General features: G+C 43.7%; 2 protein-coding genes across 2 annotated transcripts in view; both read right to left on the bottom strand.

Annotated features, from left to right (window-relative positions):
* LOC123754470 (cylicin-2-like) overlaps positions 1-25,983 on the bottom strand; it is a 223,701-nt gene extending 197,718 nt beyond the window's left edge. The window contains exon 1 of the mRNA XM_069320229.1: positions 25,629-25,983. Within this exon, the coding sequence (XP_069176330.1) occupies positions 25,629-25,655 (27 nt within the window). The 5' untranslated portion in view covers positions 25,656-25,983. The remainder of the gene's footprint in view (positions 1-25,628) is intronic.
* On the bottom strand, positions 12,155-15,871 carry LOC138360315 (piggyBac transposable element-derived protein 4-like). The gene has a single exon (XM_069320233.1). It carries the CDS (start codon positions 15,554-15,556, stop codon positions 13,310-13,312), a length of 2,247 nt encoding a protein of 748 aa, XP_069176334.1. The 5' UTR covers positions 15,557-15,871; the 3' UTR covers positions 12,155-13,309.
* Positions 25,984-26,511: the final 528 nt, after the last annotated feature.

Genomic DNA, 26,511 nt, shown 5'->3' with positions numbered 1-26,511 from the left:
AAAAAAAAATTGACATACATAATGAAATGGATAGCTTTATCATTTCATAAGAAATTTTTTTTAGAAAATATATTAATTCAGGAAAATTTGGCTTATTAGGCAAATCGGGCCTTGCATAGTAGGCTGAGAAGTGCGTTCTGGCTACTAGGTTCGACATATATATATATATTATATATAAAATGCCCTTCAAATCAAGGGACCCAGAATGTGGAATGACCTTCCCATTCATGTTAAAGACTGTACCTCTCCCAACCAGTACAATCTTAGGTATACACAGCAATATGCTGCTTCCCTATTCTGTATGATCTACCACACAGTATAGATATAAAACCAGCTACAAGCTCATCATCCAACATTCACACCTCACAGGGCGGCCAGTCATATATGGAATCAGGAGAGAACAAGAAATGTAAGGCTGACCTATTAGGCCCCACTAGCAAAATCTGGGTGCAGCACAAGAATATCTTCCAATATTTCTGAGTGTATGAAGTAATTACAGAGCTCAAAGTACCTCATACCATTTGGTCTGAAGTCACTGATAACAGGGCAATCACAGATATAGTAAAGAGTATGTCCTCTCAAGTCGGACTGAAAACAGATGTTATTTTACTCAGAGAGTTATAAACGCATGGAATCGCTTAATTAAAGCCATAAATGCAAAATCCAGCTAGAAAATATTCTTAAGACAATTGGCGGGACCTTTAACCACTGCACTGCGCAAAGCGCCTTTAGGCGCTCAGAGAGTTGTGCTTTTTGTTTTTTAATTTGGCTATATTTTAATGTTTTTTAATGTTTTCATTACTATTTGTGTTTTGAAATGGAAATAGTTGACTTTGGAAACATTTTGACATTAAATTTACCTGAACATTTGTAAAAATAACAAAAATATGTCCTTGACAATTGCACCAAGACGTTTTTGCCGAAAATAGGTGAGCAGTGCAAGGGTTAACAAGCCGCCAGCTTTCTGTCCTCGTCGAGGACACTAGATAGTTAGTGGCCGTTGGGTAAATTGAAGTAAATATATACAATAATTATCAGTGCAACAATTTAACAAGATTTCTCAATTTTCCGAGCACAAAGAAAGCCTACCCGAGCCCTCGCTCGATGTGTACACGAATGCGTCGTCTCTCGGCTGGGGTTTTGTGACCAGTGCTCACCAGGCCGGCCAGGGGCGTTATCTTGAGGTTATCTTGAAATAATTTCGGGGCTTTAGTGTCCCCGCGGCCTGGTCCTCGACCAGGCCTCCACCCCAAGGAAGCAGCCCGTGACAGCTGACTAACACCCAGGTACCTATTTACTGCTAGGTAACAGGGGCATAGGGTGAGAGAAACTCTGCCCATTGTTTCTCGCCGGCGCCCGGGATCAAACCCGGGACCACAGGATCACAGTCCAGCGTGCTGAACTGCGTCACAGTGCAGCGTTGGGGTCCGTCCTTCCGTCGAGCTCACAGCACGGTGCGGGAGTTCGCGGCAGTGTGGTTCGCTCTTCGGAGGATTCGGGTGGCCTGTGGATCGACGATCCGGCTCCATTTGGACTGCTCTCTGGTGGTTCATTGCCTGAACCGCGGGGGTTCGATGCGGTCCTTGTCTCTTTGGGGTTGGTCGCTTCGGGTGACTCGTCTGCTGAGTTCTCGGGGTTTCGCTCTCCTGGTGGTTCACGTATAGGGCATGTCCAACGTCTTGGCCGACGCCTTGTCTCGCTTCGTTCTCCTTTCCACGGAGTGGACGGTCGACGACGAGTCCTTCCATTGGCTTTGCCAGACGTTCGGGCGTCCCGAGGTGGACCTCTTCGCGTCGGCGTGGTCACAGCGTCTTCCCGTGTATGCGGCGCCCTTCCCCGATCGCGAGGCCGTCGGGGTCGACACCTTTCGGCTAGACTGGTCGAGGTGGGGGTTCCTGTACCTCTTTCCCCCAGTTCGGCTGTTGCTCCAGGTCCTGACTCGCTTAGAGACTTACCAGGGGAGAGTTGTCCTTCTGGCCCCTTGGTGGCCGGCCCAGCCTTGGTTTCAGGAGCTGGTTGCTTGGTGGCAAAACCCGAGGGTTTTTCTGCGGCTCCGCCTCTTTCAGCAGATCGGGCCGGTACGTCACGTGGCTGGTTCGATCTTCTCCTCGAGTCTTCATGTATGGGTTTTTTTACTCGAGTTTATCATCATCTCTATGGTGATCAGGTGGCCTCCTTGTTGGTGTCCCACCTGCGGGCTTCTTCTCGGCGGCAGTATGAAGTTTCCTGGCGGTCCTTCTGTTTCTTTTTGCATCTTTGTCGTGTTAGTTCCTTGTCTGTTTGGGTGGTCTTGTCCATCCTCTCGTGGTTGTTCCAGGACCGTCATCTTATGCCTAACACTGTCGCCTCGTATCGTGCGGCGTTGGCGGAGCCGCTTCAGCTTGCCTTCGGTATCGATGTTACGTCTGCGCCGTTTCGCAAGCTGTCTCGTGCATTGTTTCACCTCCGGCCTGCTCATGCGCCGCCTGAGCCGTCCTGGTCTTTGGACAGAGTGCTCGCTTTCCTTTCGTCTCCTCGTTTCGTTGTGGCCCTTTCGGTCCGGGATTGTTTTTCCAAGGCTCTTTTCTAGTTGGCTTTGGCCTCTGGGGGTTGGGTCGGGGAGCTTCATGCTCTCCTCCGGCGCAGGGGTTTCTGCTCTTTTGGTCGTTGTGATTGTTTTGTTTGCTTGCAGCCGTCTTCTTCTTTTCTGGCAAAGAATGAGACTGCTGCGTTCCAGAGGGGTCCATGGGTGGTTGATGCTTGGTTGGTCAGGCCGGGGGTGCATTATGTTTTGTGTCCGGTTGCGGCGCTTCGCCGTTATTTGCGCGCCACGGCTTCTGTGTCCGGGGACGCGCTGTGGGTTGATCCGGTTTCCCTTCTTCCCTGTTTGCGGGTTCGGGTCTCTCAGGTCGTCCGCAGGGTTATTAAGTCCAGCCAGCCTGCGGTCTATCCCTGTGCCCATGACGTTCATAAGTTCGCAGCTCTTGCTGCCGTCTTTGGGAATATGTCTTGGTCTGATATTCGGGCGCGGGGATTTTGGCGGTCGAACAGGGTCCTGGCTGCTCGTTACCTTGTGAATGTCCCTGGGCCTCGTCGGGCCTGTGTTGCTTTGGGTCGGCGGTTGCAGCCAGTTGTCTCGGCTTCGAGTTGAGGAGTGAGCGACGACCGCCTCCCGGGTAAGTCCCTCTTTTTCCGTCTCTGGGTAGTTAGCTCCGGGGAGCCGACAGGGCTCCCCCCAGAAAACCAGCATTGAATGTAATGAAACACCATTTTCTGGGTGAGTCCCGGAGGCTCCATGGCATCCCTCCCTCCCTCCAGTCGGCGGTTTTTTTTTCGCGTTTCTGTCATCCAGCCTTAAGAACTGAGGTGTGGGTAGCCGGCGTGGAGGGTTTGGGGCTCCCCCTTCCCCCTCCCGGGGAAGGGGGAGCTGCGCAGACAGTGGCGAGGCAACGTGTGACGTCACACTAGTTTGCTTGTTTTTCTGTTGGGGAGTTCTATCCACTAGTTCGGCTTTTGGTAGCAATTTTAACCAGAATAGGGGTTTGTTTTGGGGCGCTTACCTTTCTGGGTGCCTGATCCGGTCGATGGCAGACATAGAATGCTTCCAACCACACGGGGGCTTCTATAGGCCATTGCTTCCCTTGCCTCTCTGAGGGGCCCCGGTTCTGGCCGTGGTCCCCGGTAGGCCTAAGAACTCCATACACATGACTGATGCCAAAGTCTGACATTAGCATATCAGCCTGGGATAGCTCCGGGGAGCCTCCAGGACTCACCCAGAAAATGGCGTTTCATTACATTCAACGCTGGTTTTATCTGATTTTTTGGGGACTGGGTTTAAAATGCGCGCCTATGTCTTCCCTACACGTATGTGTCATGTTCAACACACAACACTGAGGTGGTAAGTACAAAAAATTGTATTATTTTGTAATATTTTTTTTTTTTTTTTCATACTTTCGCGTATTGTACTGGCAATATTATTTTTCAATTGGCCCTTATATGCACATATCCATCTAAAGCATTCTATTAGGAACAATTTCATACCTAAATGAGCGCTGTAACACAAAAATTGAGATTAGCAAAAAGTAATAATATTAAACATTTGTGGGCAGGAATTGGGAGTGTAGCTGGAAGGCGTCTGGGCGCTCACTCGCGGCTAACGCGTGGCCCGTCTTCAACTCGTCGGCGGTTGTAGCGTGACCAGGTTTTTTATTTTATATGCTAATGTTCCTCTAGAGAATTCTACTGCGAACCCATTGATACCAAAATGAAAGACCTAGGACGAAAATTGAGGTGACCAGAGTGAAAAGAGTGAACACATTTTATCGCTTTTGTGCGCTCCTGGGTAACTCGTTCGCACTTTCTCTGTTTGCTGCGGGTAATTAGCCGGGCTTTTGGAGTTTATATGCATTTAGTGCTTTAGAGAATTCTATTGCGAACACAATGATACCAAATTTAATCTAGTAGGACGAGAATTGAGGTAACAAAGTTGAAGAGAGTATACACTTTTCAGAATTACCGCGCGCTCCCATGAAACACTGGGACCCACATCGCATGGTTGAGGGGTGGCGCGGAGGGTGCGCCAAAGTGTTAATGTGCTAGTACAGCTGTACATTCATAGTCATTGCCATAATACAAAATGTTAATCTCATGAAATACAATACTGTATAGCAGAAAAATTAGTGCTTTGAGTTCAGGTGTGCCTAGCCTAACTCTACCAATATTATAAATGGGGTATATAACTCTGCCGATATTATAAATGGTGTATATGTAAGCATGGGATATCGGGGAGAACAAATGGACAATGTAAATATGATCATTCCAGAAAGTGCAGGACCCTTCTTAGTACAAGTAAATGTACCAAAAGCTGTGATCTCTTTCACCCAGAACTGTGCAATCTTAGGTTATTTTAAATAAAAATGAATGTTTCAACACACAATGTCCAGCTTTTCATATAAAAGGTACCAAGAGAATAAGACCGACAAACCATCTCGATGAAAGCAGCCACAACACTATTTACCAGGATGATTTTTTAGCAAGAGGAGGAGGAGAATAATGGCTAAAAATGTCCAGACTCTACCACCAACTCGGTCAAATGCTAGAGAGGACGCAAACACAGTGGCCTCAGATATTAACACCAAGTAAAACATCCAGCACTTCCACAAACATAACACCATTTTTATTTGCCAACATTTAGGGTATAAAAACACGCAAATGTAACAAAGTGCACTTCATAAATGGCCTCTTACATGAGGCAAATGCAGTGTTTGCAGCCCTAACAGAAACTCACACCAAGGACTACCATGATGGTGAAATATGGATTTCGGAGTACAATCTTTTCAGATGTGACAGGAAACACAGGCTACAGGGTGGGGTCAGCCTCTACATCAAGGACACACTCATCTGTACTGAGCTGCTAAACACCACAAATGATATGATGGAAGTGCTAATAATCAAAATAGAGCTCTTGAATGTAGTTATTGTCCTTGTATATAAGTCACCGGAGGCAAATCATAAGCAGTTTAAAGACCAGCTAATGAAAATAGAACACTGCTTGGAAAACCTCACAAATCCAGCCCCAAACATCATCCTGCTTGGGGACTTCAACCTACGACACCTAAAATGGAGGACCATAGCTGATACAGTTGTATCAGAGAGAAATCCAGGAAGTAGCCTAAATGAACAGGCACGTGCAAATGACCTGCTGCGGATGTGCGACAGGCTTGCCTTAAACCAGCAAATAGTAGAACCAACTAGGAAAGAGAACACGCTGGACCTCATTTTCACTAATAATGATGAATTAATCAGGAACACAATGATTACAAATACCTGTTATTCAGATCACAACTTATTTGAAGTTCTGACAAGCATGGGGAATAAACCTTCAAAACCAGTCCCAATTCCCGGTGGAGATTTCAGCAAATTCAACTTTAATAATAAACAGATAAACTGGGAGCAAATAAACCAAGACTTCACAGAAATAAGCTGGGAAGAACAGCTAGAAAATGCAAACCTGAACCAGTGCCTGGAAAAAATAAGCTCAGTAGCACTAGAAATATGTTCAAACCGCATACCCCTAAGAAAAAAAAGAGGAAGAGATGCAGATTGGAACGGGAACGTCGTTCCCTCTATAGGCAAAGAAAACGAATCTTGGAACAACTTGAGAGTCGCACCCTTTCTCGAGAACGGCGAAGAAGGTTAGGTAGAGAAATAGAAACAATTGAACTAAAGCTAAAAGAATCATACAAAACCCAGGAGAGGCAAAGAGAGCAAAAGGCCATCAGTGAAATAGAGAGAACTCCGAAATGTTTTCTTGTATGCAAAATCAAGATAAAAAACCACATCTAGTATAGGGCCCCTGCGAAAGGAAGATGGAACTTTCACTGATGACAACAAAGAAATGAGCGAAATACTGAGGAATCCGTGTGATTCTGTTTTCAGCAAGCCACTAAACACACAGAAGATTGATAACCCAAATGAATTTTTCATGGATATGATACCAACATCAAATCATATATCAGATGTCACCCTATCTCCTCTGGATTTTGAAGAAGCCATAGACAGTACAGTATGCCTATGCACTCTGCACCAGGCCCTGACTCTTGGAACTCTATATTCATCAAGAACTGTAAAAAGTGTGCTATTGCAGGCCTTTCACATTCTTTGGAGACAAAGCCTGGATACTGGCATTATCCCTGACATATTAAAACAGCAGAGATAGCACCGCTCCATAAAGGAGGAAATAAGGCAGAGGCAAAAAATTACAGACCAATAGCACCAACATTGCACATCATAAAAATCTTTGAGAGAGTGCTAAAAAGTAAGATCACAAAATACATGGAATCACAGCATCTCCATAACCCCGGACAACATGGTTTCAAAACAGGGCGCTCTTGCCTATCACAGATGCTGGACCACTACGACATGGCACTAGATGCCATGGAAGACAAACAAAACAGTGATGTAATTTACACAGATTTTGCAAAAGCCTTTGACAAATGTGACCATGGTGTTATTGCACATAAAATGCATTCAAAAGGAATTACTGGAAAAATAGGCAGATGAATCTACAATTTCCTGACTAATAGAACCCAATGTGTAATAGTCTACAAAATAAAATCTGGACCATCAACCATAAAGAGCTCAGTCCCCCAGGGTACTGTGCTTGCTCCAGTATTTTTTCTCAACCTCATATCGGACATAGACAAGGATACAACCTATAGTACTGTATCATCCTTTGCAGATAACACTAGGATTTTTATGAGGGTAGACAACATAGAGGACACAGCAAACCTCTAATCAGATGTCAATCAGGTCTTTCTATGGGCTACAAAAAACCAGCGTTGAATGTAATGAAACGCCATTTTCTGGGTGAGCCCCGGAGGCTCCCTGGAGCTTATCGGGCTAATGTATGTTATGTTAGACCGGGACATTAGCTAAGGAGTTCAGACCTACCAGGGACCAGCGCCAGAACCTGGCCCCTTCAGAGAGGTTTCAGGGAGCAATGGCCCTGGAAAACCCCATATGGTTGGGTGTTTTCCTTATCTGCCATCGACCGGGGTTAGGCACCCAGAAAGGTAGGCGTAACAAAACAAACCCCACATGGTAAGAAACTACAACAAAAACCGAACAGAGAGGTAGAAAACTCCCTACAATCCCAAGGAAACAAGCAAACAAGCAAACATCACACTTTACTGCCGCGCCGATCGTCCGCGCAGCCCTCCCCACCCCGGGAGGGGGAAGCCCCGGACCTACCGTGCCGGCTGCCAAGCTCCAGTTCGGAAGCTAAGCTTCAACCAACGCGAAAAAAATGCCGACCGGTGGGAGGGAGGGTTTCCAGGGAGCCTCCGGGGCTCACCCAGAAAATGGCGTTTCATTACATTCAACGCTGGTTTTCTGTGGGGAGCCCCTACGGCTCCCTGGAGCTACATACCCAAAGAGAAGGAAAAGAAAGGGCTAACCCGGGAGGCGGCCGCCACAAACTCTGCAACGCAAAGCCAAGACAACCGGTAGCAAACCTGTGACCCAAGGCAACAAGAACGCCCAAGAACAGACGCACATATGGATGGGCGGCCAAAAACCCGTGCGACCCACAAATCCCTGCGCCCGAAATGAGCCCGAGACATCACCAAAAGCTGCAAACGTCTGAACAGCACGGGCGCAAAGACAGACCGCAGGCTGGAAGAAGGAAAACACTGCGGACGACCTGGGAGACCCGAGCCCTGAAAACAGGGAACGAAGGAACCGGATCAACCACAGCGCATCCCCAGACACGGTACGCCGGCAACAGCAAAAAGCACAACCGGACAACACAGGACGCACCCCCCCGGCCAAACCAATCAAGCACCAATACCCCAAGAACCCCTCCGGAAAGCAGCCGTCACGACCGGCGCCAGGACAGAGAAAGGCTGCACACCTATAAAGCTACCACCAGTACCAAAGAGCAGGAAACTGAACCGAAGGGGCTACCACAAACTGAGGGGAAGATAAGAAGGCACCCTGAACAAGGACCAGGATGGCTCAGGCGACGCATGAGCAGGCCGGAGGGGAAACACGAGAAAACGGAAGAAACGTCATACTGTCTCCAAAACGAAGCTCGCAGGTGGGACACCGTCAACAAAGCCACCTGAACACCATAGAGATGGTGATACCCGCGTCAAAATACCAGACGCGAAGAGCCAAGGAGAAGGTTTAGTGAAACCCAAGAGGGTTTAGTGAAAGACTTGTGCAAGGATAAAAATCAATTGGAAACAAATTGCAAAGCCATGGAAGAAAATAAACTCTTAAAAATAGCTTTGGAAGAAGTTAAAGTAAATTTAAACATAAATGACTACAATAGGTTAGGCAAGGAAATTCAACAGGAGAAACAGCTTTTGTCAGCACAGATGGAGGAAGTTACACAGGGAATAGAACAGTGCAAGAAAGATATGCAACTCACTTATGCACAAGTGGCCAAGGAGAAGGAAAAAATAGAAGAAGCAGTAAAGGAAGTCAAACACTGCAGCAACCAAGATAAAACAAACATTAGGCTAGAAGTGAGGAAAGAATTGGCATCTAACCCGAAGTTGGTGCAAAACACAGTTGATCGGAGTAAGTCCCTGATCATTTTTGGCTGCAAAGAAAAGGCGATAACATCTAGGTCAGAAAGAGCTGTAGAAGAAGCTAAAGTAGTAGATAAAATTGTTGGCCTCGTGGAAGGTCTTACAAACAGAGAGAATGTGTGCGACTACAGGAGAATAGGCAGGTACGTAAAAGGGAAAGATCGACCTTTGAGGATCACCCTAAACGGTGCCAAACAGATGGAAGAAGTACTAAGGAATGCTAGAAAATTGCAAAGGGATGAGGATGGGAAAGGGTGGTCGTTAAGACGAGATCTTTCAAAAGAAGATAGAGAGAAGCTGAAACTGAACCTCGCCGAGGCAAAACATTTAAATGAGAGCAGGAATGAAGAAGAAATAAATTCTTTTTTCTACAAAGTGATAGGGGTAGGCAAACCAGTAAAGTGGTACATAAAGGCAAACCAACAAAATCAATAGAGAGAGGGGGAGTGAAGAATAAGGAGAGGGGGAACAAGTTCCTGAAGATTGCATACACCAACATAGATGGAGTGAGATCGAAGATACTGGAGTTAAGTGATGAAATACAGCTGCAGACACCAGACATTGTTGCACTCACGGAGACAAAACTTGAAGATGTAATTTTAAATGAGGTCATATTCCCAAGGGGCTACTCAATTTGGAGACGGGACAGAAAAATTAGGAAAGGCGGTGGCGTTGCTGTGCTGGTAAAAGAACACCTAAAGGTGAAGGAAATAATGACTGCCAATCCACAAGAAGTTGACATAATAGCACTAGAGATCTGCTATGAGGATGATAAACTAATGATGATAAATGCATATAGTCCACCGCCAAGCAGCACATGGTCAAAGGAGGAGCTAGATAGTAAACGTGAAGGTCTTATAACAATAATGAGAGAGATTATAGCGAGAGCGGATAACGATAGATCACGACTGTTGATAGTCGGTGACTTCAACTTGAAATCCATAGACTGGGAAGCATATGAAGCTAAAACAGAAGATTTTTGGACCTGTAAATTTGTAGACCTCATCCTGGAAACATTCTTGTATCAACATGTTAAACAAGCTACGAGGATGAGGGAAGGGGACGTTCCCTCCATGCTAGATTTGATATTTACCAGGAAGGAGGAAGAGATATTTGACATTCAGTACCTTCCTCCCTTGGGTAAAAGTGACCATGTCTTTTTGGGAATAAAGTATGTAATGCGTTATAAGCTGGAAGAAAATAAGGAGGTTGAAGCAGTTGAAAAACCAGACTTCAGGAGAGGACATTATGGTGACCTTAGAAATTTTTTTAGTGAGTATAATTGGACAGACTTGATGCTAGGCAAGGAAGTGAATGAGATGTATGGCAAGTTATGTGAAATATATGATAAAGGCACAAAAAAATTTATACCAAAACAGAGATGCAGAACTAGGAAACAGGATTGGTTCAATAGAAATTGCGAGAGGGCTAGAGACCGAAAGACACAAAAATGGAATCAATACAGGAAGAGGCCGAACCCCCAAACATACCAGCGATACAAAGATGCGAGAAACAACTACACGGCAGTGAGGAGAGAGGCAGAAAGAAATTTTGAAAAAGGGATTGCGGACAAATGTAAAACAGAACCAGGTCTATTCTATAAATTCATAAACAACAAATTGCAGGTAAAGGATAATATTCAGAGGTTGAAAATGGGAAATAGATTCACGGAAGATGAAAAGGAAATGTGTGAAACACTAAACGAAAAGTTCCAAAGTGTGTTTGTACAAAATGAAATCTTTAGGGAACCAGATACAATAAGAATTCCAGAGAACAACATAGAACACATAGAGGTGTCTAGAGACGAAGTGGAAAAAATGCTCAAGGAGCTCGGTAAGAACAAAGCAGCTGGCCCAGATGGCGTTTCACCATGGGTTCTGAGAGAATGTGCATCTGAGCTCAGCATTCCACTTCACCTGATCTTTCAGGCATCCCTGTGTACAGGAATCGTAGCAGACGGGTGGAAACAGGCTAACATAGTTCCAATCTACAAAAGTGGCAGCAGGGAAGACCCCCTCAATTATAGACCTGTATCATTGACAAGTGTAATAGTGAAAGTATTGGAAAAACTAATCAAAACTAAATGGGTAGAACACCTAGAGAGAAATGATATAATATCAGACAGACAGTATGGTTTTCGATCTGGAAGATCCTGTGTATCGAATTTACTCAGTTTCTATGATCGAGCCACAGAGATATTACAGGAAAGAGATGGTTGGGTTGACTGCATCTATCTGGACCTAAAAAAGGCTTTCGACAGAGTTCCACATAAGAGGTTGTTCTGGAAACTGGAAAATATTGGAGGGGTGACAGGTAAGCTTCTATCATGGATGAAAAATTTTCTGACTGATAGAAAAATGAGGGCAGTAATCAGAGGCAATGTATCAGAATGGAGAAATGTCACAAGTGGAGTACCACAGGGCTCAGTTCTTGCACCAGTGATGTTTATTGTGTACATAAATGATCTACCAGTTGGTATACAGAATTATATGAACATGTTTGCTGATGATGCTAAGATAATAGGAAGGATAAGAAATTTAGATGACTGTCATGCCCTTCAAGAAGACCTGGACAAAATAAGTATATGGAGCACCACTTGGCAAATGGAATTTAATGTTAATAAATGTCATGTTATGGAATGTGGAATAGGAGAACATAGACCCCACACAACCTATATATTATGTGAGAAATCTTTAAAGAATTCTGATAAAGAAAGAGATCTAGGAGTGGTTCTAGATAGAAAACTATCACCTGAGGACCACATAAAGAATATTGTGCAAGGAGCCTATGCTATGCTTTCTAACTTCAGAATTGCATTTAAATACATGGATGGCGATATACTAAAGAAATTGTTCATGACTTTTGTTAGGCCAAAGCTAGAATATGCAGCTGTTGTGTGGTGCCCATATCTTAAGAAGCACATCAACAAACTGGAAAAGGTGCAAAGACATGCTACTAAGTGGCTCCCAGAACTGAAGGGCAAGAGCTACGAGGAGAGGTTAGAAGCATTAAATATGCCAAAACTAGAAGACAGAAGAAAAAGAGGTGATATGATCACTACATACAAAATAGTTACAGGAATTGATAAAATCGACAGGGAAGACTTCCTGAGACCTGGAATTTCAAGAACAAGAGGTCATAGATTTAAACTAGCTAAACACAGATGCCGAAGAAATATAAGAAAATTCACCTTCGCAAATAGAGTGGTAGACGGTTGGAACAAGTTAAGTGAGAAGGTGGTGGAGGCCAAGACCGTCAGTAGTTTCAAAGCGTTATATGACAAAGAGTGCTGGGAAGACGGGACACCACGAGTGTAGCTCTCATCCTGTAACTACACTTAGGTAATTACACTTAGGTAATTACACACACACACACACAAAAGCACAATTAGGTGAGTACACACACATGGGTGGCGATATACTAAAGAAATTGTTCACGACTTTTGTTAGGCCAAAGCTAGAATATGCAGCGGTTGTGTGGTGCCCATATCTTAACACTTTCGCGCTCTCGGCGAAGGTCACTCAGCCAACCGTATGTGCGCGCAGCGTTTTTATCGCTTAAGCGTAAAAACAAAAATGTGTATACTCTTTTTACTTTTCTGACCTTAGTTTTCATACTACGTATTTCATTTTGGTATCAACGTGTTCGCAATAAAATTCCCTAGAAGAACATCAGTAAAAAAAGTCACGAAAGCTATAGAGATACCAGCATGAAATAAATAACTACGAAGATGAGTCGCCGTGAGCGCTCAACAGCAACAAAATGTTTTTACTCTTGGGATTATTATCACCTCTACAATTGTCCTACAGCCTTAATTTTGGTATCAATGGACTCCCAATAAAATTCCCAACACGGTGATATGAATATAATCGTAGAATAATGGTCCCAGCCCACCCGCAAGAGTGTGGGAAGTGGGCGCACTGTTACCCGGTAACGGTGACCGGACGACACACGCGCGAAACGTTGCTTTGAAAGTTTATACTTATTTCACTGTTCTGATATTATTATTGTATGTATGTCATTCATTTTTGTGGCAATGTTTTCGCAATAGAATGTTCTATGAGCTAAATTATACTACACAAACTTGGACCAAATAGGTGTACTTACCAAGGGAAGGTTGGTTGTGGAACAGTAAGTTGAGCATTTGTTCTTCACTCCACCTTCTTCAGGTTCTTCATTCCTGAAGTTGCTCAACAGATGGTTTGTAGGTGGAGTGAAGCTGTTGCGGGTGGTTACTTCTTCACCACCCAATACACCTGTTTCCGGTGGTAATTGGTGTAGCAGGGAACAACACAGAGTGCAACACCACAGGTCTTGCATCCATAGTTCGTGTCCTTCCTTTTACCGGACCGTGCGCATGCATGACACTTGAGACGTTTGGGCAGTCTGTAAATTTCATGTTTCAGTTTGTAGTTCATGCGATTTTCTGAATCAACAATAGGGCGGCCAGGTCCTCTCGCTGGAGGTGTAACAGGAGTTGCAGGAGAGTCAGATTCATCTGACAAAATAGTTTCGTCAACTGGCAGTGTGGCAGACATGTCGGGTTCAGATTCGTTGTCTGCTTCATCTTGAGGTGGTGTAGTGAACAAAGGCCGCCTCACACCAGATGGTCCGGGAGTTGGCATGGCGTCAGCATTGGCAGGAGCTGTGTCATCATTTATGTCTGGAGCGTGCCGCAAGTGTTGAGATGATGATGTTGTTTTAGGCCACTCCTCTGTGTCCCAGTGCAATAGGGCCCAGATTGCCACTTCGTGGAACTGTAGCAATGTTAGCTTTTTTCGATCAGTTGTGTTGTATTTGTACAAAACATAGGCATTATGCAATGCCATTTGCAGGAAATAAAAGGTAATCTTTTTGGTCCACTTGTGAGTTTTCCTGGTAAAATGGTAATATTTAACCATTTGATCGAAGTGGTCCACACCTTTCATGAACTTATTGTACTCGCAAATTGCAGTCGGTTTGTTCACTGTTACCTGTTGTATTCCACTTGTTCCGTCTCGGTTGCGAATTCGCTTCCTTCGCTGAACTCGCTGAGTATCTGCATTGTGGATGTTGGTAATGATTGAAACCACTCGCTTGTCTTTCCACAGGAGAATGAAGGTATTATCTTTGCGGCGGTATACTGTGGTATCCAGTGGAAGTTTACCCTTGGCTAGAGCTTGCAATACCTTTGGGGCGCCACGTAGCATTCTAATTGTGCCACATGTGTACACCCCAAGTTCTCTCAATGTTTCTGTCAGGGTAACCGAGTTGTAGTAATTATCCATGTACAAATGGTAACCCTGGTTCACTAAAGGCTGCATCAACCCCGTTACTGTATCCACTATCGTCTTACCAATACCTGAGTATACGTCAAAGTCATATATGTACCCAGAGACAGATTCAGCAAGCATATAAAGTTTCACACCATACTTGTCTGGTTTGTTTGGATTGTACACTTTGAAGGATAGTCGGCCTCGCCATGCCATTGTACCCTCATCCAAACACAACTCTTTCTTGGGGATGTAAACTTCAGCAAACCTGTCTTTCAAGTAATCCATCACTGGTCTCACTTTTATCAACTTATCACGATTGTTCACGGGCACTGCATTGGTATTGAATGTGTGGAAAAACTGGTTTATATGCTGGAATCGTCTGGACGGCATGAACAAGCTGAAGAAACGAGCATGCCATGGCTTTGCTGTTTGCCAATACATCCTCATAGTTGGGAGCCTAATTATGCCCATCAATATGAACAGTCCTAGGAATCGCGCCATTTCACTCACCTTCACTGGGGTCCAAATATCTGATACATTTTCATTGGCCATCCGGAATAACTGCGAGGCGTACAAATTTGTTTCAACGGTAAAGAACTCAAGGAGGGCACGCGTGATGAACAATTGAATATAAGCCAGTGCACTAGTAGGCTTGGGAATTTTCAGTCCAGGATCTCCAGTAAAATCATCAACAACTGGAGAAGTATTGCTACGACTCCAGCCCTCACCAGCCCCAGCCTGCCGAGTACATACTGTACGTGTACGCCTTTCAGCAGGCTCGAATGAATCCTCATCACTTTCCTCATCACTTATACTTTCAGAATCACTTGGCGCAATTTGTCGTGTGTTCCTACGACGAGTAACATGTCTGGTAGCAACTTTTCTAGGTAGCCTAGATGCACCACGTGTGCGCCGAGATGGAGGAGGAGGAGGGGGTCGCGGTGCCTCCTCTTCCTCGGTGAGGGCCTCAGTCTCCTCATCACTCGTTGCCGTATCATTCCCTCTAGCTCTAGGTACACTATAATCGTTGTGGGTTCCAAAATCTTCCTCCAATACCTCTACATCACCTTCAGCTTCTGATAAATCCTCCACAAGGCCTGGAATTTTCGTTGGTGTGAGCTTCACTCCGCTCCACTTCTTAAAAATTTGGGTTATTTTGTCCACTCTCGATGACCTGGAGGCTTCCTTGGGTGTAGAAGTGCTTGGGCCTTGACCTTGATCCATTTTTGATGAAGTAATTGGGTATAATCCACACGGAAACGGGTAAAAATGCTCGAGTTTGGCGCGTGAGGGGAGCGTGATCGACTCACGACACGTGACACGAAAACAATGGGCCCGTCACGTGACCAGGTAGGCCGACGCGCCAGGCGGCCTAGTGGTGAGAAAGAGAACTTCATGGCGCGTCGTTTGAAACAAACCCCAATGAAATCGGATTAAAATTGAATTTTATACAAATATTTTAAAAGTTGATATAACTTTATGTCCACAATGCGTTTACGTTAGACGAAACCGAACGCGCCGGCGCGTCCAGATAGCGCGAAAGTGTTAAGAAGCACATCAACAAACTGGAAAAGGTGCAAAGACATGCTACTAAGTGGCTCCCATAACTGAAGGGCAAGAACTATGAGGAGAGGTTAGAGGCATTAAATATGCCAAAACTAGAAGACAGAAGAAAAAGAGGTGATATGATCACTACATACAAAATAGTAACAGGAATTGATAAAATCGATAGGGAAGATTTCCTGAGACCTGGAACTTTAAGAACAAGAGGTCATAGATATAAACTAGCTAAACACAGATGCCGAAGAAATATAAGAAAATTCACCTTCGCAAATAGAGTGGTAGACGGTTGGAACAAGTTAAGTGAGAAGGTGGTGGAGGCCAAGACCGTCAGTAGTTTCAAAGCGTTATATGACAAAGAGTGCTGGGAAGACGGGACACCACGAGCGTAGCTCTCATCCTGTAACTACACTTAGGTAATTGCACACATTACATGCATACATACATTACATGCATACATACATTACATGCATATATACATTACATGCATACCTTACCTTGACCTTAGGGTTACCTTGAGGTGCTTCCGGGGCTTAGTGTCCCCGCGGCCCGGTCGTCGACCAGGCCTCCTGGTTGCTGGACTGATCAACCAGGCTGTTGGACGCGGCTGCTCGCAGCCTGACGTATGAGTCACAGCCTGGTTGATCAGGTATCCTTTGGAGGTGCTTATCCAGTTCTCTCTTGAACACTGTGAGGGGTCGGCCAGTTATGCCCCTTATGTGTAGTGGAAGCGTGTTGAACAGTCTCGGGCCTCTGATGTTGATAGAGTTCTCTCTCAGAGTACCTGTTGCACCTCCGCTTTTCAACGGGGGTATTCTGCACATCCTGCCATGCCTCCTGGTCTCATGTGATGTTATTTCTGTGTGCAGGTTTGGGACCAGCCCCTCAATTATTTTCCACGTGAAAATTATTATGTATCTCTCCCGCCTGCGCTCAAGGGAGTACAGATTTAGGCTCTTTAGTCGGTCCCACTAATTTAGATGTTTTACTGAGTGGATTCTAGCAGTAAAGGATCTCTGCACGCTCTCCAGGTCAGCAATTTCTCCAGCTTTGAAAGGGGCTGTCATTGTGCAGCAGTACTCCACTCTAGAGAGCACAAGCGTTTTGAAAAGTATCATCATCGGTATAGCATCTCTAGTGTGAAAATTTCTTGTGATCCAACCTGTCATTTTTCTTGCAGTTGTGATGGCTACTTTATTGTGTTCTTTAAAGGTAAGGTCTTCCGACATGAGTACACCCAGATCCTTTACATTGCCTTTTCGTTCTATGTTATGATTTGCCTGAGTTTTGTACGTGGTTTCTGTTTTTATATTTTCAATTTTTCCGTAGCGCATGAGCTGGAACTTATCCTCGTTAAACACCATATTATTTTCTGTAGCCCATAGAAAGACCTGATCTACATCTGATTGGAGGTTTGCCGTGTCCTCTATGTTGCCAACTCTCATGAAAATCCTAGTGTCATCTGCAAAGGATGATACAGTGCTATAGGTTGTGTTCTGGTCTATGTCCGATATGAGGATGAGAAAAAGTACTGGAGCAAGCACAGTACACTGGGGGACTGAGCTCTTCACGGTTGATGGGCTGGATGTTATTTTGTTGACTATTACACATTGGGTTCTGTTGGTCAGGAAATTGTAGATCCATCTGCCTATTTTCCCGATAATTCCTTTTGAACGCATTTTATGTGCAATAACACCATGGTCACATTTATCAAAGGCTTTTGCGAAATCTGTGTATATTACATCAGCATTTTGTTTGTCTTCCATAGCATCTAATGCCATATCATAGTGGTCCAGCAACTGTGACAGGCAAGAGCGCCCTGTTCTGAAACCATGTTGTCCGGGGTTATGGAGATGCTGTGATTCCATGTATTTTGTGATCTTACTTCTTAGCACTCTCTCAAAAATTTTTATGATGTGCGATGTTAGTGCTATCGGTCTGTAATTTTTTGCCTCTGCCTTATTTCCTCCTTTATGGAGTGGTGCTATCTCTGCTGTTTTTAGTATGTCAGGGATAACGCCAGTATCTAGGCTTTGTCTCCACAGAATGTGAAGGGCCTGCGATGCATATGCATGCATACGATGTATGCATACATACATTACATGCATACATACATTACATGCATACATACATTATACATGCATACATACATTATACATGCATACATACATTACATGCATACATACATTACATACATACATACATTACATACATACATGTATGTATGTATGTATGTATGTATGTATGTATGTATGTATGTATGTATGTATGTATGTATGTATATATGTATGTATATATGTATGTATGTATGTATGTATGTATGTATGTATGTATGTATGTATGTATGTATGTATGTATGTATGTATGTATGTATGTATGTATGTATGTACTCACCTATTTGTACTCACCTATTTGTGCTTGCGGGGGTTGAGCTTTGGCTCTTTGGTCCCGCCTCTCAACTGTCAATCAACTGGTGTACAGATTCCTGAGCCTACTGGGCTCTATCATATCTACATTTAAAACTGTGTATGGAGTCAGCCTCCACCACATCACTGCCTAATGCATTCCATCCGTTAACTACTCTGACACTAAAAAAGTTCCTTCTAACGTCTCTGTGGCTCATGTGAGTACTCAGTTTCCACCTGTGTCCCCTTGTTCGCGTCCCACCAGTGTTGAATAGATATGTATGTATGTAATATGTATGTATGTATGTATGTATACAAACCAACAAAATCATTAGAGAAAGGGGGAGTGAAAAAACAGAAGAGGGGGAACAAGTTCCTCAAGATTGCATACACCAACATAGATGGAGTAAGATCAAAGATACTGGAGTTAAGTGATGTAATACAGCTGCAGACACCAGACATTGTTGCACTCACAGAGACAAAACTTGAAGATGTTATTTTAAATGAGGTCGTATTCCCAAGGGGCTACTCGGTTTGGAGACGGGACAGAAAAATTAGGAAAGGCGGTGGCGTTGCTGTGCTGGTGATAGAACACCTAAAGGAGAACGAAATAATGACTGCCAATCCACAAGAAGTTGACATAATAGCACTAGAGATCTGCCATGAGGATGATAAACTAATGATCATAAATGCATATAGTCCACCGCTAAGCAGCACATGGTCAAAGGAGGAGCTAGATAGTAAACGAGAAGGTCTTATAACAATAATGAGAGAGGTCATAGCGAGAGCGGATAACGATAGTTCACGACTGTTGATAGTCGGCGACTTCAACTTGAAATCCATAGACTGGGAAGCATATGAAGCTAAAACAGAAGATTTCTGGACCTGTAAATTTGAAGACCTCATCCTGGAAACATTCTTGTATCAACATGTTAAACAAGCTACGAGGATGAGGGAAGGAGACGTTCCCTCCATGCTAGATTTGATATTTACCAGGAAGGAGGAAGAAATATTTGACATTCAGTACCTTCCTCCCTTGGGTAAAAGTGACCATGACTTTTTGGGAATAAAATATGCAATGCGTTATAATCTGGAAGAAAATATGACGGTCGATGCAATTGAAAAACCTGACTTTTGGAGAGGACATTATGGCAACCTTAGAAAAAATTTTAGTGAGTATAATTGGACAGACTTGTTGCTAGGCAAGGAAGTGAATGAGATGTATGTCAAGTTTTGTGAAATATATGATAAAGACACAAAAAAATTTATACCAAAACAGAGATGCAGAACTAGGAAACAGGATTGGTTCAACAGAAAGTGCGAGAGGGCCAGAGACCAAAAGACACAAAAATGGGATCAATACAGGAAGAGGCCAAACCCCCAAACATACCAGCGATACAAAGATGCGAGAAACAACTACACGGCAGTGAGGAGAGAGGCAGAAAGAAATTTTGAAAAAGGGATTGCAGACAAATGTAAAACAGAACCAGGTCTATTCTATAAATTCATAAACAACAAATTGCAGGTAAAGGATAATATTCAGAGGTTGAAAATGGGAAATAGATTCACGGAAAATGAAAAGGAAATGTGTGAAACATTAAATGAAAAGTTCCAAAGTGTGCTTGTACAAAATGAAATCTTCAGGGAACCAGATACAATAAGAATTCCAGAGAACAACATAGAGCACATAGAGACGAAGTGGAAAAAATGCTCAAGGAGCTAAATAAGAACATAGCAGTTGGTCCAGATGGAGTTTCACCATGGGTTCTGAGAGAATGTGCACCTGAGCTCAGCATTCCTCTTCAACTGATTTTTCAGGCATCCCTGTTTACAGGAGTTGTAGCTGATGTGTGGAAAAAGGCTAACATAGTTCCAATCTACAAAAGTGGAAGCAGGGAAGACCCCCTTAATTATAGACCGGTAGTATCACTGACAAGTGTAATAGTCAAAATATTGGAAAAAATAATTAAAACTAAATAGGTAGAACACCTGGAGAGAAATGATATAATATCAGACAGACAGTATGGTTTTCGATCTGAAAGATCCTGTGTATCGAATTTACTCAGTTTCTATGATCGAGCAACAGAGATATTACAGGAAAGAGACGGTTGGGTTGACTACATCTATCTGGACCTAAAAAAGGCTTTCGACAGAGTTCCACATAAGAGGTTGTTCTGGAAACTGGAAAATATTGGAGGAGTGACAGGTACGCTTCTAACATGGATGAAAAATTTTCTAACTGATAGAAAAATGAGGGCTGTGATCAGAGGCAATGTATCGAACTGGAGGAATGTCACAAGTGGAGTACCACAGGGTTCAGTTCTTGCACCAGTGATGTTTATTGTCTACATAAATGATCTACCAGTTGGTATACAGAATTAAATGAACATGTTTGCTGATGATGCTAAGATACAGTAATAGGAAGGATAAGAAACTTAGATGATTGTCATGCCCTTCAAGATGACCTGGACAAAATAAGTATATGGAGCACCACTTGGCAATTGGAATTTAATGTTAATAAATGCCATGTTATGGAATGTGGAATAGGAGAACATAGACCCCACACAACCTATATATTATGTGAGAAATCTTTAAAGAATTCTGATAAAGAAAGAGATCTAGGGGTGGTTCTAGATAGAAAATTATCACCTGAGGACCACATAAGGAATATTGTGCGAGGAGCCTATGCCACACTTTCTAACTTCAGAATTGCTTTTAAATACATGGATGGCGATATGCTAAAGAAATTGTTCACGACTTTTGTTAGGCCAAAGCTTGAATATGCAGCGGTTGTGTGGTGCCCATATCTTAAGAAGCACATCAACAAACTGGAAAAGGTGCAAAGACATGCTACTAAGTGGCTCCCATAACTGAAGGGCAAGAGCTATGAGGAGAGGTTAGAGGCATTAAATATGCCAAAACTAGAAGACAGAAGAAAAAGAGGTGATATGATCACTACATACAAAATAGTAACAGGAATTGATAAAATCGATAGGGAAGATTTCCCGAGACCTGGAACTTTAAGAACAAGAGGTCACAGATATAAACTAGCTAAACACAGATGCCGAAGAAATATAAGAAAATTCACTTTTGCAAACAGAGTGGTAGACGGCTGGAACAAGTTAGGTGAGAAGGTGGTGGAGGCCAAGACCGTCAGTACTTTCAAAGTGTTATATGACAAAGAGTGCTGGGAAGACGGGACACCACGAGCGTAGCTCTCATCCTGTAACTACACTTGGGTAATTACATATACATATACACACACACACACAACTTTTAGACACACAAACTCACCAGGAGACTTAAACCCTAACCATCAAGATGGCAGGTAAGCACTTAATCCACTACACCATACTCAGAGCCTTAAAAGAGGTGGGAGTTCTGGGGTATTTGAACCCCCAGATACCCCCCCCTACCAAGACCACTAGAGACAGTGAGGGATTACTGACGTTTTACCATCAAGCCCTGTTATATGGATAACACGGTGTCCATGCTTAATGCACATACTTGCTTAAATCACAAGTTTGAAGTATACAACTTTTAGACACACAAACCCACCAGGAGACTTGAACCCTGGCCATCAAGATGGCAGGTACTCATTTAATCCACTACACCATACTCAGAGCCTTAAAAAAAGGTGGGAGTTTTTTAAGGCTTTTTTAAGGCTCTGAGTATGGTGTAGTGGATTAAATGCGTACCTGCCATCTTGATGGCCAGGGTTCAAGTCTCCTGGTGGGTTTGTGTGTCTAAAAGTTGTATACTTCAAACTTATGGTTTAACAAGTATGTGCATTAACCCTTGTATGGCGCCTAACTATTTAGCATGTGTCACTCACAGGTGCATACAAAAAAAAAATATATATTTTTTCTTCTAAACCTGTTAATTTGTGTTCACTGATCATGGGAAAAATAATAAAAAAAAATCGTAAGTGGCATATATTGCCCGCTATAGAGCGGAGAAGTCTGGCAAATTATAGGTGCTGACTCAGCGTGCGTCCCAGACAGTCTGTTGCTCGCCAGCTGTCAGGCCGGAGTTGCCACAAAGAGATAATTACCTAATTATTTCAATGTCTCTGATTTATTTTTCTTAGTTTTTTGCTGTAATATTATTCAATAGTGTGTAGTGTGATATATTTATATAATAAAATGAGTGAATCATCGCTATACTAAAAAATATGGTGTGCATATTGTTGATTCAATTATGTTCATCAAACAGTGAACAAATACTTTGTCGGTTATTACACTATATACACAGGTTATATATAAGTACAGGCATACCTCAGAATAAGAGTTTAATCCGTTCCTGGAGACACCTCGCCTTCCGAAAACTCGCATTCCGAAGTTAATTTCCCCATAAGAAATAAAGGGAAATGAATTAATCCGTTCCTGACTACCCCAAAAACCCCACATCAAACTAAATTTTTATACCTAATTTACCTAATTCATCTAAATAAACCTACAAAACTGTGTTCCAGTTATTACTTACCTTGCTGTCGAGTGCTGTAGGCGTATGGAAGATGGTGAGGAGGGGGGAGGAGGAGAGGAGTTACTATTTGGAAGGGGAGTCCCCTTCCATAATCACATCACATAACCCCATGCCTTGTAACACTATGGATACCACTTCTCTTTCTAAATTTTTCAAACCAGCCCCTGCTTGCCTTAAACTCTTTCTTATCTGCGTCACTCGTTGCAGGGGTATTCTTTAGAAGGTCTTCGTGCAACACCCTGGCTTTCTCACAAATAATGGCCTCCGAAACACTATCACCCCTCAACTCCTTGTCGTGTATCCAAATTAATAACAACTTTTCCACTTCTTCAAGTATTTGTGGTCTTTGTGCTGTTAATGTTCTTACTCCTTTTGCCACTTTAGCACCCATAATCTTATTTTTCTTCTTAAGTATAGTGCATATTGTTGATGTGGCTTTGTTGTACTGCCTACAAAGTTCAACAACACGTGTACCGTTCTCATGCTTCCGAATGATCTCTTGTTTCTCCTCTATTGTCATCCTCACATGAGCTTTCTGGCCTTTATCCTTACCACTGGCTTTCCTGGGACCCATGGTGAGATATATAATAACAAATTGTATAGACAAATCACCAAAAATCCAACAAAACACTGAAAATCCGCGAGAAGAATTGATGTGGGGGTAGTCACTGAGCGCGAGACAATAATAAACTGAGGGGCGGCGGGGCGGAGGGGCGACGATCGCCGAACCACCGCGCGCTAGGTCGGCTGTACGCGTATCAACAAACTCGCGTCCAAAGTCGCCTCCCGAAGTAACCATCGCCTTCCGAGACAAATTTTTGGAGTAAATACACCTCGCCTTCCGAAAACCTCGCATACAGGGACAATCGCATTCCGAGGTACCACTGTATCTGCATGTTTTGTTCACCATAACGAACCACTAAGTTGCTATTATGAGTCAAAAAGTAACGAGGAGTGACCGCCACACACCAGCCAGCCACTCACTCCCTCAACACCTCACTCGCCCACATTCTCCTCCCACCATACTGTTTTTGCTTTTATTCACTATATACAGACGTTATATATAAGTATCTACATTTGTGTTAACCATAACGAACCACTAAGTTGGTATGCTGAGTGGCAGTGGCAGCCAGTGGCAGCCCGCCACTGGCTGCTATTTCCTCCCTCCCTCAAGTCACCTGACTCACCCACATTCTCCTCCCACAATACTGTTTTTGCTTTTATTCACTATATACAGACGCTATATATAAGTATCTACATTCATGTTCACCATAACGAACCAATAAGTTGGTATGCTGAGTGGCAGTGGCAGCCCGCCACTGGCTGCCACTCCCTCCCTCCCTCACCTCACCTGACTTGCCACCATTCTCCTCCCACCATACTGGTTTTCCTTTTATATACAGACGTTATATATAAGTATTTACATGTTTTGTTCACCATAACTGTACATCTAAGCTTGTATGGTGAGTAAAGGCACAAAGACGTAGCTACTCACACAGTCAGCTGGTGACGGCCGCCCTCAAGGCCAGACGCACTAATATTTCTCCTCCAACAATACTTTTGTGGTGTTATTATGCTATATACACACAATATATATATAAATCTACCTGTTTTATTCACCATACTTGTACAAGTAAACTGGTATGGTGCCCAAAGACCATCTTGGTCACCAGTAAACAACGTAAGTCGTGCAGATGACGCCACCTCCCTCACCAAAATGGCGGCTCCAAACCTTCTCTTGCTGTTTATACCCTCTATACACACATTATATATAAGTATCTACATTTGTGTTCACCATAGCGAACCACTGAGCTGGTATGGTGAGTGCAGTCAATAAAAGGTGGCCACACACAGTCAGAAGACAACGCCACTTTCCTCCCTCCCACAGCATTACTCCTCCCTCCATGGCGCACAGCGCTAAATATCACCACAATCCTGCTATTATCAGAACCCTGGTCAGTTTTATCACAGTCAGGGGTTTTCTGTAATAATATCATCGCTACATAATAGCATGAACAAGTATATTATGGCATTTTTAGGCGATGCTGTGGTCACAAGCTGAACAGCAGTGCTGTGAGTTCATGCTGCGTGCGTCAGGCTTGGTAGCTCACTCGATACTGAGGCCCCTAACACCCGGGAATTTGGCCCACGATTTTTTTTTTAAATGGCATCTGTTTACAAGAGCCCTGATGAAGGTGTGGTGAACCCCGTGTATCCGCGAGCAGTTTAAATCTTGTGTAGTACTCCAAAGCATCATACGATGTGATGCGCAATTTACTGCAAGTCGGTCAAAGCATCATATGATGCGATGCGCAACTTAAGGGTTAAGCATGGACACCGTGTTCTCCCATATAACAGGGCTTGATGGAAAACGTCAGTAATCCCTCACTGTCTTTAGTGGTCTTGGGAGGGGGAATGTATCTGGGGGTTCAAATACCCCGGAACTCCCACCTCTTTTAAGTCTCTGTGTCAAAGGCTTTAGCAAAGCCCATGCATACTACACCCCTGCAGAGTTTATATAGTCACCCTGCAAAGTTTATGCAGCACCTTGCTAAGTTTGGCGAGGCTAGTCCAAGCATCATGCTCCTTACCTCAAACAGACAAACTTTCTCTTTTATAGACATATAATTTCCCTGTATGTTTATTTTTAGTCCTATGATTATCCATTTTAGATTGTTATTACTTGACCTAATTGATTTGAATGGTAAATTGCTTCAAATATTTCACCTCCCATTTCAGTCTAACATTCCATAACATTTTGTGCTTATTCATACTGTAATTAAAAATCGTAAATAGTACATAAAGCAAAAAATATACAGAAAGATGGAATAAGTATTGGAACCTACTAGCAACGTAATGGCACCTCGTATCATACTGGAAGATCAAACCCCTTGTCCGGTCTCGAATGGCACTTTGACTGCAGGAATATCCACTGGTATTCTTGTGAGGATACAAAAAACAGGCAGTCTTCTAGACGGGCTGAGACAGGTGCAGTCAAAGTGGATGATGGCATCAGCACAGACATGTTCTGCGGCCACTTCATCAACGCTGTGTCACTTCACTTCATCAACGCAACAGCTGCCAAAATACCAACACTATTAAAAAACCAGCGTTGAATGTAATGAAACGCCATTTTCTGGGTGAGTCCTGGAGGCTCCCCGGAGCTATCCAGGCTGAATGGATATATATAACTTTTTGGCATCAATCAAAGTGCTTGGAGTTCTTGCCTACCGGGGACCACGAGCCAGAACCTGGCCCCCTCAGAGAGGCATGAGGAGCAATGGCCTATAGAAACCCCCTCTGTGGTTTGGAGCATTCTATGTCTGCCATTGACCGGGATAGGCACCCAGAAAGGTAGGCGCCCCAAAATAAACCATTATTCTGGTGAAAATATTGCTACCGAAAACTGAACAAGTGGACAGAACTCCCTAAACAAAATTATCAAACTAGCATGACGTCATCACGTCGCCATCTGCGCAACCCCCCCTCCCTGGGAGGGGGAAGGGGGAGCCCCAGACCTTCTGCGCCAGCAATCCAACTGGCAGTTCTTAGGCTGGATGTTAAAATATGCGAAAAACACCGCCGACAGGAGGGAGGGATGCTGGGGAGCCTCCAGGGCTCACCCAGAAAATGGTGTTGCATTACATTCAACGCTGGTTTTCTGGGGGAGAGCCCCATCGGCTCCCCAGAGCTACCTCACCACAGAGGAAAAGGAAAATAGGGAAGGAT

The sequence above is a fragment of the Procambarus clarkii genome, unplaced genomic scaffold (assembly GCF_040958095.1).
Source record: "Procambarus clarkii isolate CNS0578487 unplaced genomic scaffold, FALCON_Pclarkii_2.0 HiC_scaffold_107, whole genome shotgun sequence".
Taxonomy (NCBI): domain Eukaryota; kingdom Metazoa; phylum Arthropoda; class Malacostraca; order Decapoda; family Cambaridae; genus Procambarus; species Procambarus clarkii.
The sequence above is the reverse complement of the archived record's forward strand: the minus strand, read 5'-3'. Positions and strand labels throughout refer to the sequence as shown.